The sequence below is a fragment of the Symphodus melops genome (assembly GCF_947650265.1).
Source record: "Symphodus melops genome assembly, chromosome: 19".
Lineage (NCBI taxonomy): Eukaryota > Metazoa > Chordata > Actinopteri > Labriformes > Labridae > Symphodus > Symphodus melops.
In genome coordinates this window covers 14,222,061-14,236,946 of record NC_136709.1, presented here as the reverse complement: position 1 = coordinate 14,236,946, position 14,886 = coordinate 14,222,061, and the positions used below count along the sequence as shown (strand labels likewise).

The window sequence follows — 14,886 nt, the reverse complement described above, 5'->3', positions numbered from 1 at the left end:
TTTCTCCTCTGATTAAGAAACTGTTAAAAGTCCTCCTCACTACTCCAAACAGTTTAACACCTTAGGAGCTCTTTTAAGGGCTAAGAGACTTTGTGTCTAATAACTCAAGGATCTAGTCTAAACTTTGAAGGGAAAATGTCCTGATTCTAAGAATTTTCGTTAGTTACTTAAAACATACCCCAAAAAATTACACAAATGCAAACAAGAAGACATAAAGACAGAGTAGAAGTTGAAGAAGACGAAGAAGAAGAAATAAGTTAAACTGATCAAGTAGGCACAAGAAGAGCTGAGTTTGGAGGCAAAAGAAGAGAGAGACTGACTTTTTCAACAATAAAATGAGCTAGAAATTTAGAATGAAATTTGCAAAGTCTTTTCGGGGCTAGACTCCATTTTGACGACTTCTTGTACTCGGAGGGGTAATGAGGCGGACACAGGATAGGATACCCCCCCTTAAGTCTAGACATGGTGGTGGTGAAGAGTAATGGAGGCTGTGATGAGGAGTGGATTACAGGCTGAATCTGGACGCTGCTGAGCTGGATGGAGGTGACTGGGGAGGGTGGGAGCGGTTCCACAAAAACAACGGAATGGCTGTAGGACAGAGAGAGAGAGAGAGTATTTTTAGCGTTCGACAGCAGGAGGGTGATTGGTTGAGAAAGGTTGAAGCAGTCTGGTTGGTTAATTCTGAGATGATACACGTCCATGGTCAGCTGCTCGGACTTTGTCGGACCTGTTAAACCTGTCTGACATGTTAGAGATCTGGTCTGATGGGGTGAGAATTCAGAGTTATGAAAAAGAAAAGATAGATAGAAAGAAAGAAAGAAAGAAAGAAAGAAAGAAAGAAAGAAAGAAAGAAAGAAAGAAAGAAAGAACTAAATATCCCAAAATACTTTGAAATACAGTTCAAGCAGTTTGAGCTACCTTACTGAGACACAGATGTATTAGCACATTTCAAACCACCTCAACATGAGGCTTAAATCCCTTCTACAAACTATTTTTGTGTTTTCTTTTCTGTCCAAACTACCTTCATACAAAATCCAATTTAAAACATCTGAAAAAATGTGGTCTTGAACTGACTGAGCCTCTGTAAGTCTAAACAGTATTACCTTTAATGGATTGTGATTTTGGGCTCAGACTCTCTGGGTCAAAGGTCTTAGATATTCAAAGGCACAAGAGCTGGACTCATAATGGTAAATGGATTTGAGCTTGCATAGCTCTTTTCTCGTCTTCTGACTACTCAAAGCGCTTTTACACCTCATGCCACATCTACCCATTCACACCCTGATTGCTGGTTGCAATGTATATATGGACCATCAAGTAACTAATCCCATTCATAAGCCCCTGATGCAGCAGGGGGAGCCATTCAAAAAGACATGTCTCTCACAGGAGCTGGGGATCGAACGATTGACTTTGGGGTTGAGAGGCAACGATTTTACCAACTGAGACAGAGCCACTCATAGTCTACCTGTCTGTATTAACTTTTACTTGTTGCAGTAATAACTTGAAGTTATTAGATACATCTTTGTAATCAAAATACTTTTCCCCCAAAAATATCTGCAAAGAAATTCGTATTGATGGAATGAGACTGAGAGGAACTTCTAAAAATATCAGTCCTCTGTGTATGTAGAGCAGGACAAGAGGGAGTGCTGTCCATTTGGATAACAGCACTACTGTGATTGTCTGCATGCTGATATACAATACAACAGCACAACCCTGTGTGGCATAATACTTTAAAACCAGTGGTTCTCAACTGGAGGGTTGGGACCCAAAAATGGGTCATGGAAGTGTTAGCAGTGGATCGCGATCATGTACTTTGAGAAAACCTGGTGTCAAACAGTCTATCTAAGAAAAATCTGATGGAAGCCACAAACTGCAAGCCAAAACTTTGAGAGGCTAAGTGTAAAAGAATATCCTAAAGTTTAAAAGGGCCAGTTAAGTCCAGTGATATGTGTCATGTCTCTAACTGTCTCTTGTTGGTAATTCTGTCTCAGGTTGGGAATCTACTATCTTCTTTGGCCGGATGACCAATGCAACAAAACTCAGAGGCAAACTGTTCCTCCTGTTCCTTTCTACCATCCTCTTCATTCTATTTGTCATTAAAATATCACCTGTGGAGTACAGTTACCTCCCAAGTCCGCAAGTATGTCCCGTGTGGACTGCCAAGCAAGCCATCACCCCCCTGAACAACACTGACCACTTCCTGGTGTCAGCATATATGGACCAGAGAGTGAAAGGATTTGATTTACGCATTATAAGCATATTTAAAAAAGACTCAATCAAACCTCTTTACTGTCTATTCTGCTGTGCAGGATGGTCATCAAAAACTACTCCAACAAACATTTTACTACATAGAGAAAACTATGGTTTTCCCTTCGTCACTACAGATGTCAGATGTCCGATTCCTCAAAACTGCAATGCTACACATGTTGCTCTTCAGACAAAGCCAGAAAGAGTGACGGTAGTGGACCAGGTTTGGCTTCCTATAAGAAACCAGAAGACCAAAGAGAATGAGGAGAAAAAGTTGCAGTTTAACTTCACAGTCTGTATTTCTAACCTGTTTGGAGGTTACAACAACGTGCTTCAATTTGCACAGTCGCTGGAGATGTACAGGTCAGCATCACACCACACATTACGGAGCTCCAAATGAGCCTTATGAAATGTTCTCTATATATTGTATGATTTCAAAGGTTCTCTTGAAAGTGACCGAAATGCATCACATAATAGCTGATACTCCCACTCCTGCTGTTGTCATACTTTAAAAAGTTTAAGTTCAAACAAACACTTGTCCATTCCAATACTTTTGAACGCAGTGATTTACCCTTCAGTAAAACCTTTGACATCAAAGTTGTCACTTTTACCTCTTATAACACTTCATCTCTGAACTTCTTTTGCTGCTGTCATTGTATTGGACAACTGTTCTTCTGTCTCCGTCTTTTGCCTTATCCAGCTGTCAACTGTTTTGGCCAATTCACCTCCATTCACACTACCCTCATTTACGTCATGAGGAGTCGTTAATTAGTGGCATGATGAGTCAAATTTGTACAAGAAAAAACATTTATCCGAACTTGTGTGTCTCTCTCCCCCTGTTGGGACTGTGATGAGATTGATGTAAAAAATGATACGACAAGGATGGAAATCACTATATGACAAACTGCTTTATTTCTTCTTCTTGGTTGAACAAATGATTGAACCTTTCCTTTACCCATCCCTCAGGTTGCTGGGTGTTGACAGGGTGGTGATCTACAACACCAGCTGTGGTCCAGAACTGGACCGCTTGTTGAAGAGCTACAGCGAGACAGACTTCTTGGAGATAGTTCCTTGGTCGATCGACCTGTTTCTGAATCCATCTTGGGGCTGGCTCTACTCTCTGAGCGGGGGGGACTTACATTACTTTGGTCAAATGACTACACTTAACGACTGTGTATACAGATCCATGGACCGGTCTCGTTACGTCCTGTTGAACGATATTGATGAGATTATAATGCCATACCAACACAAAGACCTGATGTCTCTGATGAACACACTCCAACAGCAGCATCCAAAAGTAGACTACTTTTACTAGAACAGAATCAAAACTTTACAATCATATTTGACTTGTGTTAATATTTGTATTTTTTCCCCTTCTTCTATGTCATGTCACATTCTACAGACAGGTGTGTTCTTCATTGAGAACCACATCTTCCCCAAGAAATATTTTGAGCCAAGCAAGAGATTTCATCTACCTCAGTGGGAGGGAGTACCAGGGGTTAATATTCTGGAGCACATCTACAGGGAGGAGCCTGACAGAAAAATGTACCACCCGCACAAGTTAATAATTCAGCCAAGGTAGGAACTGAAAAGTATCCCAATTAGTCTAGAGAGCCAGTGTTTTGGTCCTATACATTATGTAATATTTGAAAATTACTTAACATGTAATTCACATAACAAACTTTTTCAGTCATTGAACATTTTTATTTTAGCAGATTCATCTCATTCTTTGTAATAAATAAAAAGACCCTCTCAAACCTAATCCTTTTTACGACAACATCCAAAAACCTGAAGGTAATGGAAATAGAATAGAATTTTAAAATCAAACATTGATGTAAAAAATAAAAGGCAAGTGTTGTGCACAGTGACCAATTAGAGTGAGTGTGCCAGTTTGAACAGGTGGCTTTTGAGTTTGGATTTGAAGGTTGAGATGGAGTCTGACTGTCTTACGTGAGAGGGTAGTCTGGTACTGAGGTGTGGTGTGGGGATGGGGAGGTTAAATGTTGTAAAGATTGATGGGGGGCATTCCTAACAACAAATCAGAGTCCTAATAAACATTAAGTTATTCAGAACTGGACAATAAGATTGGAAGGACAGTCTGCTCTAAGTAGAAAAACGATCAAAAAGCAGTAGAGCCGTACAACAAACTGTTTACTGATGCACTGAATTATTTTGTGTCTTTGTGTCTATCAGGTTGATCGAGCAGGTTTCAGTGCATGAAGTGCTCAAGGCTTTTGGAACCACATACAAAGTTCAACCAGACGTTTGTCGGATCATTCATGTCCGTGTTCCTCTGAGGGGAATGTTGAAGTTCGAGGAGCTCAATGAGGATAAACGCCTGTGGGATTTTCACGAGAAACTAATTCCCAATGTTGACAAAGCACTGAAGAGAGCAGGACTGCTGACATCAGAACCTGCCTATTAACAGGTTATGTACTTTCAAAGTCTACAAACTTCAATTAATCACCTTGTAATGATAGTAAGAACTAATGTGGATATGTACATGGGGGACGATAATAAGGAACGGAATATAAAGAGATTAATAAAAGTGACTAGGCTATACGTATGTCGTCCGTCCATTATTACAATGGACCACCACGGAACATGTTACATGGTGTCAGAAGAGCTGAATTCTGTCCTAAATAAAGTCGAACGTCTTGATGAAAGAAATGTGTGGGGAACGCAACACCAGACGATCGTAAGTCCCAGTGTGAAAGCGGCTAATAAGCTAGCAGTTAGAAACTGTAGCGGAGTCGTCTCACCTAGGAAAGGAGTCGGGTATGGATGGACGAAAAGACAAGTAACAAACACATGATTGAGTTCAATCTACAACATGGAAAAAGACACTTAAGTTAAATGGGCAAGAAACCCTATTCAAGCTGGACAAAGGGGCAGATGTGACAGACATTCCAACTACTGTCTACTCTGTACAAAAGCATGGTGGGCTCACCAGAGTGATGAAAACACTACTATGTCCAAACAGCAGGCCTCTAAAGGTCAGAGGACAATTTGGTGGAGTTATACAACGACAAAATCAGACTACTGAAGAACTAGAGTTTGTAAAAGCGAGGTTACTCACTCGTCTACTTGCACGACCCGCAATCAAAGCACTACAGTTGCCCCGCAGGTTGACAGTGTTTGAGAACAGCTGGTTCACGTTAAACTAATGTACCCCAAAGTATTCAAAAGCTTGGGATTCTTTCAAGGGGAATCCAGAATTAAACTGAAAGAGGGAGCCAAACCCTATGCTCTGTCACTGCCACGACGTGTACCGCTACCACCGACTGATAAAGTTCAAGCGGAACTACAGAGAATGGGTGTAAACATGGGTGTAGTAGTGCCCACTAAAGAGCCTACAGATTCGTGTGCAGGGATGGATAAAGAGATCAATGTCAGCAAAAAATATAGTTTGTGGAGGGATCCTGAGACCATGTCTCCCCTTCTCTGGTCGACACTTGAAGTGGCAACCACTTCCTGTGGGCAGAGCTTAAAAGGTCATCTTTGAATGGTGGCCAGCCATGCACGACTTTTCTGCGTTTTATGAATATGGTAATGTTATGGAAGAATACTAAGTGCAATATTTAACTTCGCGCTGTACAAATGTCTCATATAATCTGTCAAATAAAATGTGTCAGAAATGTCTATCTTGGGGTTCTTTATTGAATAGATCTTCTCACTCTTTATTCTCACTTTTTCATAATAGGAAAATTCCACAACCGTAGTCAAGGATTTGGACGGGTGTTCCGTACATCTAGACTATTTGGTTGTTTTCAGTGACAGTTGGGACAGCCATCGGTTGTTGCTTGATCGTTTGGCTGCTGCACATCTTACTGTTAACCTGCCTAAATGTGAGTTTGCTCAGGCCACAGTTTCTTACCTCGAACATGTGGTAGGCCAAGGTGCAGTCTGGCCCATGCAGGAAAAAGTGAGTGCTATTGAACAGTTGAAAGTACCCACAACTAAAAAGGAGCTCATGCGGTTTCTGGATATGAGGACTATTACCGCAGGGTTTGGCAGGAGTTTTTCCTCTGTTGTTGCTCCTCTTACTGATCTTCTGAAAGCTGATGTGAAATATGTGTCGTCTCCTGGGTGTCAGCAGGCTTTCCAGAAGATCAGGGCTCTCCTGTGTACAACCCCTGTGTTAGCTGCTCCCTGTCTTGAGAAACCATTGAAGTTGCAGGTTGATGCCATTCATGTTGGGGCAGCCAGGGGATAGATAGGTCAGTCATTTCTCTGTTTGCGAGATGAATAAAGGATTGATTTATTGAGTTTCTTTTATTGGAAATGTAATGAACAACAGCTAAACTACTCTGTTATCAAGAAGAGACTTTAGTTCTCGTTCTGGCCTTATGTCACTTTGATGTGTATGTGAGTTCAGGAGTGCCGCTTGCCGTCTTCACTGACCACAACCCACTCACTTTTCCTTTGGTTCTTCGAGATGTTACGAGAGGTCTTTTGTTAAAATTCAATGTACGTTACGAGGCCGTAACACCTGGTCACATCAATAGAACTGCTCCACTCTTTATTTAATCATGGCTTCCTCTTTCTGGAGTTTGTGCATGCCATTACATGCAAACCTCCACTTCCTGCATTACTCTCCTCTCCTCCGGCAGGCGTTATAGATCATTGTTTGCACAAACAACCTGACATTAGAACAGTTTCTTCCCCCAGGATGTGTTGAATGCTAAACAGTCACAGAGTGTCAGACCTGCTGCTGTGAAATAACCCTGGAACTAAACTGTCACTTTGAATGTACATATACTTATATTATTGAATTTAAATGATCCTCTACGCACACTCTATAATGTAAATACTGTAAAAGACAACACCTCTTGTTTACTTCATCATCCTTTTGCACTACTCACCACTGCACTATTATCTTATTTAGTCTTGTAAATATGAGTCTCTAATTAATTGTTTAAAAAATTTTTTAGTTCATTGTCAATATTGAAATGTCTCCAGAATAGAAATGAACCCACAACTGTTCTTGGTTTTAGCTCCACTTCTGGTCAAAAGGCCATAAAGTTCAGTATCATGTTGTATGCAGCACCCCTTTAAATCCTGCATGTTCAGCGTCATGTACAACCCACCTTAACAGTTTGGCATGATTATTTCCAATTCTTCCTTTTGAGACGTTAACTATGGTGTATAAGTAGGTCAGTAATAACATTTAGACTGAGCTGTTGAGCTCATGAAACTTCCGTTACGAATTTCTCTCCTTTGTTTGTTTTTGTCCTTTGTATTTTTTGCTTTGTTTTAAATCTTTTGTATTGAATCTTTTTTTTTTTGTGTTCATGTGTCTATTCATGTTGGGACAGCAATAAGAGAGATGTAATGCTGATCTCATGATATGATCTGTCATGTTATCAAATTGTTTTTTTTGTTGTTGTTGTTTTTTCAGTTTAAAAAATGTAGCCTACTTATCAATTTAGTATAAGAAGAGTAAATACAATGTACATGGTTTATTACAGCGTTTTACACTTGCCTCCACGACTGTTAAAAGAAAAACACTGAATAAAAGTACAACCTGTAAACTGATAACTGAATAGACATTTTTATCATGCTTGCATTGACAGCCAGTTACAGCTCAAAACTAAAAGGTGTCAAGTTCTCCACATGGATTGTTTTCCCATTCATGCCCAAAAACGCCTCAAGTATTTGAAGACAATACTATTATGACAAGGAAAAAATTGTCACATGGCACACTGTAGGTACGTGGGAGGGATGAGTCCATTGTTGTCACAGCAAAAACCTGAAGAGAAACCAGCTGCTTTGCCTATTATCTTATCCTGATCACAGGAGGAAAGGACTAACCACAGCTCTGAGTGAGTATATGTTTCATATAAAACTACTACCATTCAAACAGTCTACCTAAAGTATTTCTCTTCTAAGAGAGTAGGCTATAAGTGACAATTGAACTCCTTGAATGTAGATTATATGCAATAGCATTCTTTACATTTCTGTCTGTTGCCAAAAAAAAAAAAAAAAGGACATAGTCCCTACAAATCAATGTGTCACAGGCTAAATATTAAACAGTATGCGGACTTGTTCACATGAGACAGCTTTACATTTAATTGTCTCTTACTGTTAAAAGAAACTTTCGCTTGAATTTAAACTCTTGTCTAACTTGAAAAAAGCAAACAGTTTTTCTTTACTAAAGTATTCTGACTGATTCAAAAGTAGTGCTATTTGCCTAACAAATGAAAGCATGTATGAAAGATTAGATATTTACATATGCAAAAGATAGGACAAATAGTCTTGTATTGCTGGCTGGTTTCACTTCAATGTGCTTTAAAAATGCAGAAAAAGAAGCATAAACTAAAGTCAGAAAAGCTAAATTTAAGTGTTCAAATTTAAGGAGTTGCAAAAAAAAGAAGAGATGAAGACAGAAGAGAAGAAGAGGAAATCAAGTGCAACTAATCAAGTAGACACAAGAAGAGCTGAGTGTAGAAGTACAGGAAGCCAGGGACTGGAAAGAAGATGCAGGAAGACCACCAGACTTATCTGGGACCAAAAAGTGAGGGGTTGCCTCAGATTCCATCACTTCATTTGTCTAACAAGTATGTGTCCATGAATTTCTTAGTTTATCAAATCAGTCCAACTTTGTTGTCCCATTCAAAGTCACATTTCTGCACCACTTCACAGGTATTAATTGTTCAATCAACGTTGGCAAAACATGAAGATACATGAAGTTTATTTTCAAAATTGTTCAGGGAGGTCACAGTTGTATAACTCAAAAACTGAAACATCTGCATCAGGTCTGTGTCAGTGCTATGAAGGTGTATTATTATTATTGTCAGAGAGGTGTGTGGGAATGCTGGCACTTGGCAGGATGGAACAGCAATCAATTAGGACTTTCACACATGCAGAAATCTCCTAAAATAGTCTGGATGTTTCCAAGAGGAGCTGTATATTTGAACACAAACAGCCACATTTTTCGTTCTGACTTTATTGGACCTGTTAAACCTGTCTTACATGTTAGAGGTCTGCTCTGATGGGCTGAGAATGTAAATAACCTGAGAAACAAGATCGATAGTTTGTTGAGCATTTTAAAAAAAAAACTGTTTGTAAATATTTGCTGTAGTTTTCCTCACACTTGAAAACTAAGTTAGGTTTGAGTTAGATTTCACGACAAATTCTGTTTGGTGATCATTTCCAATTATCCTAATTCCCCTTGACTAAATTCACCATCATGCACTTTCTACCCTTTAGTTAATGATTCAGCAATGTACATTAGGCTGTGTTTAACTGTATGCAAATTAGTTTTTTTTTTTTTTTTAAAGCAGTCTGGTTGGTTAATTCTGAGATGATATACGTCCATGGTCAGCTGCTCGGACTTTATCGGACCTGTTAAACCTGTCTGACATGTTAGAGATCTGGTCTGATGGGTTGAGAATTCAGAGTTATGAAAAAGAAAAGAAAGAAAGAAAGACAGACAGACAGACAGACAGACAGACAGACAGACAGACAGACAGACAGACAGACAGACAGACAGACAGACAGACAGACAGACAGACAGACAGACAGACAGACAGACAGACAGACAGACAGACAGATAGATAGATAGATAGATAGATAGATAGATAGATAGATAGATAGATAGATAGATAGATAGATAGATAGATAGATAGATAGATAGATAGATAGATAGATAGTGCACCATCATGCACTTTCTACCCTTTAGTTAATGATTCAGCAATGTACATTAGGGTGTGTTTAACTGCATGGAAATTAGATTTGTTTATTCAAATAAGAACTTACAATAACACCTGTAAATAACCATTTACAAGGTTATTTAAAGGTGGTTTAAATGGATTGTTCTTTTTCCAGACATCAGCAAATTTGCTATTTGGATGTGTTGCTGTGGAAACTAAATATCCCAAATTACTTTGAAATACAGTTCAAGCAGTTTGAGCTACCTTACTGAGACACAGATGTATTAGTGCATTTCAAACCACCTCAAAATGAGGCTTAAATCCCTTTTAGAAACATTTTTTTGTTCTGTCCAAACTACCTTCATACAAAATCCAATTTAAAACATCTGCAAAAATTTGGTTTTTAACTGACTGAGCCTCTGTAAGTCTAAACAGTATTACCTTTAATGGATTGTGATTTTGGGCTCAGACTCTCGGAGTCTAAGGTCTTAGATGTTCACCAACAATCTGACATTCAAAGGCACAAGAGCTGGTATCTTAAGCTACCTCTCTGTAACAGCTTTTAATTGTTGCAGTAAGTAATAACTTGAAATCATTAGAGCATCTTTGTAATTAAAAAACTATTCCCCTAAAAATATCTGCAAAGAAAATCATATTGATGGATTGAGACTGAGAGGAACTTCTAAAAATGTGTGCAGCCCTGTTAAGTCTGGTAATATGTGTCATGTCTCTAACCTTCTGTTGTTGGTTCTGTTTAAGGTTGGGAATCAACTTTTTTTGGCCAGATGGACAATGCAAAAAAACTCAAAGGGAAACTCTTCCTCCTGTTCCTTTCTACCATCCTCTTCATTCTCTTTGTCATTAGGATATCACCCGTGGAGTACAGTTACCCCCCAAGGCCGCATGGGCCTCCGAAAGTATGCCCCGTGTGGACTGCCGAGCACGCCATCACCCCCCTGAACAACACTGACCACTTCCTGGTGTCAGCATATATGGACCAGAGAGTGAAAGGATTTGATTTGCGCATTATAAGCATATTTAAAAAAGACTCAATCAAACCTCTTTACTGTCATTTCTGCTGTACAGGCCAGTTATCAAACACAACTCCAACAAACATTTTACTACATCCAGAAAACTTTGGTTTTCCCTTCGTCACTACAGATGTCAGATGTCCGATTCCTCGAAACTGCAATGCTACACATGTTACTCTTCAGACAAAGCCAGAAAGAGTGACGGTAGTGGACCAGGTTTGGCTTCCTATAAGAAACCAGAAGACCAAAGAGAATGAGGAGAAAAAGTTGCAGTTTAACTTCACAGTCTGTATTTCTAACCTGTTTGGAGGTTACAACAACGTGCTTCAATTTGCACAGTCGCTGGAGATGTACAGGTCAGCATCACACCACACATTACGGAGCTCCAAATGAGCCTTATGAAATGTTCTCTATATATTGTATGATTTCAAAGGTTCTCTTGAAAGTGACCGAAATGCATCACATAATAGCTGATACTCCCACTCCTGCTGTTGTCATACTTTAAAAAGTTTAAGTTCAAACAAACACTTGTCCATTCCAATACTTTTGAACGCAGTGATTTACCCTTCAGTAAAACCTTTGACATCAAAGTTGTCACTTTTACCTCTTATAACACTTCATCTCTGAACTTCTTTTGCTGCTGTCATTGTATTGGACAACTGTTCTTCTGTCTCCGTCTTTTGCCTTATCCAACTGTCAACAGTTTTGGCCAATTCACCTCCATTCACACTACCCTCATTTACGTCATGAGGAGTCGTTAATTAGTGGCACGATGAGTCAAATTTGTACAAAAAAATACATTTATCCGAACTTGTGTGTCTCTCTCCCCCTGTTGGGCCTGTAACGAGATTGATGTAAAAAATGATACGACAAGGATGGAAATCACTATATGACAAACTGCTTTATTTCTTCTTCTTGGTTGAACAAATGATTGAACCTTTCCTTTACCCATCCCTCAGGTTGCTGGGTGTTGACAGGGTGGTGATCTACAACACCAGCTGTGGTCCAGAACTGGACCGCTTGTTGAAGAGCTACAGCGAGACAGACTTCTTGGAGATAGTTCCTTGGTCGATCGACCTGTTTCTGAATCCATCTCGGGGCTGGCTCTACTCTCTGAGCGGGGGGGACTTACATTACTTTGGTCAAATGACTACACTTAACGACTGTGTATACAGATCCATGGACCGGTCTCGTTACGTCCTGTTGAACGATATTGATGAGATTATAATGCCATACCAACACAAAGACCTGATGTCTCTGATGAACACACTCCAACAGCAGCATCCAAAAGTAGACTACTTTTACTAGAACAGAATCAAAACTTTACAATCATATTTGACTTGTGTTAATATTTGTATTTTTTCCCCTTCTTCTATGTCATGTCACATTTTACAGACAGGTGTGTTCCTCATTGAGAACCACATCTTCCCCAAGAAATATTTCGAGCCAAGCAAGAGATTTCATCTACCTCAGTGGGAGGGAGTACCAGGGGTTAATATTCTGGAGCACATCTACAGGGAGGAGCCTGACAGAAAAATATACCACCCGCACAAGTTAATAATTCAGCCAAGGTAGGAACTGAAAAGTTGCTCACTTAGTCTGCAGAGCCAGTGTTTTTGGTACTATACACTGTATAAGTTTTTTTTTAATGTAATGTAATATGTAATTCACTTAACAAAGTTTTTCAGTTATTGAAAAGTTTTTTTTAATAGATGGAAATGGCAAAAATGTAAATGTTGACTAAATTCTTATTTTCTCAGCTTTTGTTGCAGAAAGAGCGTAAACCCTTGACTCTAATTGTAAATAATGTCTGTGCACTAAGGGTTATTACATTTTTTTTTTAATCATGAGTTAAAAATAACTAAGACAATGCTATGTAGTGACGTCGCATCAATTCTTAAAGGTACGTGCACGCCAGTGTCAGATCCGGTCCTAAAAGTATGTAAACAGAAATAATCATAATAATACATTTTATTTGTTTTATGGCGTCTTTCAAACAAACCCAAGCGCAACATAAAAACATCATGGAAAATTAAAACCAAACATTGAGGGTAGTCTGGTACTGAGGTGTGGTGTGGGGATGGGGAGGTTAAATGTTGTAAAGATTGATGGGGGGCATTCCTAACAACAAATCAGAGTCCTAATAAACATTAAGTTATTCAGAACTGGACAATAAGATTGGAAGGACAGTCTGCTCTAAGTAGAAAATGATCAAAAAGGAGTAGAGCCGTACAACAAACTGTTTACTGATGCACTGAATTATTTTGTGTCTTTGTGTCTATCAGGTTGATCGAGCAGGTTTCAGTGCATGAAGTGCTCAAGGCTTTTGGAACCACATACAAAGTTCAACCAGACGTTTGTCGGATCATTCATGTCCGTGTTCCTCTGAGAGGAATGTTGAAGTTCGAGGAGCTCAATGAGGATAAACGCCTGTGGGATTTTCACGAGAAACTAATTCCCAATGTTGACAAAGCACTGAAGAGAGCAGGACTGCTGACATCAGAACCTGCCTATTAACAGGTTATGTACTTTCAAAGTCTACAAACTTCAATTGATCACCTTGTAATGATAGTAAGAACTAATGTGGATATGTACATGGGGGACGATAATAAGGAACGGAATATAAAGAGATTAATAAAAGTGACTTGGCTATACGTATGTCGTCCGTCCATTATTACAATGGACCACCACGTAAATGTTACATGGTGTCAGAAGAGCTGAATTCTGTCCTAAATAAAGTCGAACGTCTTGATGAAAGAAATGCGTGGGGAACGCAACACCAGACGATCGTAAGTCCCAGTGTGAAAGCGGCTAATAAGCTAGCAGTTAGAAACTGTAGCGGAGTCGTCTCACCGAGGAAAGGAGTCGGGAATGGACGGACGAAAAGACAAGTAACAAACACATGATTGAGTTCAATCTACAACATGGAAAAAGACACTTAAGTTAAATGGGCAAGAAACCCCATTCAAGCTGGACAAAGGGGCAGATGTGACAGACATTCCAACTACTGTCTACTCTGTACAAAAGCATGGTGGGCTCACCAGAGTGATGAAAACACTACTATGTCCAAACAGCAGGCCTCTAAAGGTCAGAGGACAATTTGGTGGAGTTATACAACAAAATCAGACTACTGAAGAACTAGAGTTTGTAAAAGCGAGGTTACTCACTCGTCTACTTGCACAACCCGCAATCAAAGCACTACAGTTGCCCCGCAGGTTGACAGTGTTTGAGAACAGCTGGTTCACGTTAAACTAATGTACCCCAAAGTATTCATAAGCTTGGGATTCTTTCAAGGGGAATCCAGAATTAAACTGAAAGAGGGAGCCAAACCCTATGCTCTGTCACTGCCACGACGTGTACCGCTACCACCGACTGATAAAGTTCAAGCGGAACTACAGAGAATGGGTGTAAACATGGGTGTAGTAGCGCCCACTATAGAGCCTACAGATTAGTGTGCAGGGATGGTGGTGGCACTCATAACGTGATCCGCAGTGGATCGGGTCACATTCCTGGGCCATGTCATCAGAGCGCAGGGCATCGAGTCGGGCCCAGGCAAGATCAAGGCAATCACAGGGATGCATGATAAACGAAGTGGGTAAATTCCAGGACATACTTAGAGAACATTAAAGTGCAATTAAAACATCTTTCATGTTTGTTTTTTTTATTCCTGTTTCCGCTTTAGTGTGAAAGCATAAAAACGAATGGTTCCAGCTTTGGTTCCCAAAATGAACAGAATTCTTAAAGAAAGGTGATTTTCTTGTGAAGTTTTTCTTTTCATTGTTGCTTTCAAACCACACAATAAAACTGGTGGGACCACTTTGGATGGTTTGACAGGGTAAACAATAGAAGATATAGGGCTAGTGATAGAACTAGTGATATAGGGCACGTGCTGGGAGGACCAGCCCACCTCAAGAAACAACCTTTACCCTATGTTAGGTGTTATGAGAGCTTTCAAA

General features: G+C 39.7%; 2 protein-coding genes across 2 annotated transcripts; both read left to right on the top strand.

The window, feature by feature from the left end:
- Nucleotides 1–2,017: 2,017 nt before the first annotated feature.
- On the top strand, nucleotides 2,018–4,669 carry LOC306840180 (uncharacterized protein; the record flags this gene model as incomplete). Its single annotated transcript, XM_079369276.1, has 4 exons — nucleotides 2,018–2,607; nucleotides 3,211–3,541; nucleotides 3,647–3,822; nucleotides 4,438–4,669. The coding sequence occupies 4 exons, from the start codon at nucleotides 2,018–2,020 to the stop codon at nucleotides 4,667–4,669; spliced, it is 1,329 nt and encodes a 442-aa protein (XP_079225402.1).
- A 6,471-nt stretch (nucleotides 4,670–11,140) lies between these two features.
- LOC306840179 (glycosyltransferase family 92 protein F13G3.3-like) lies at nucleotides 11,141–13,447 on the top strand (the record flags this gene model as incomplete). The annotated part of the gene is made up of 5 exons (XM_079369275.1): nucleotides 11,141–11,146; nucleotides 11,241–11,286; nucleotides 11,890–12,220; nucleotides 12,326–12,501; nucleotides 13,216–13,447. Exons 2-5 carry the CDS (start codon nucleotides 11,279–11,281, stop codon nucleotides 13,445–13,447), a joined length of 747 nt encoding a protein of 248 aa, XP_079225401.1. The 5' UTR covers nucleotides 11,141–11,146; nucleotides 11,241–11,278.
- Between the last annotated feature and the right edge of the window lie 1,439 nt (nucleotides 13,448–14,886).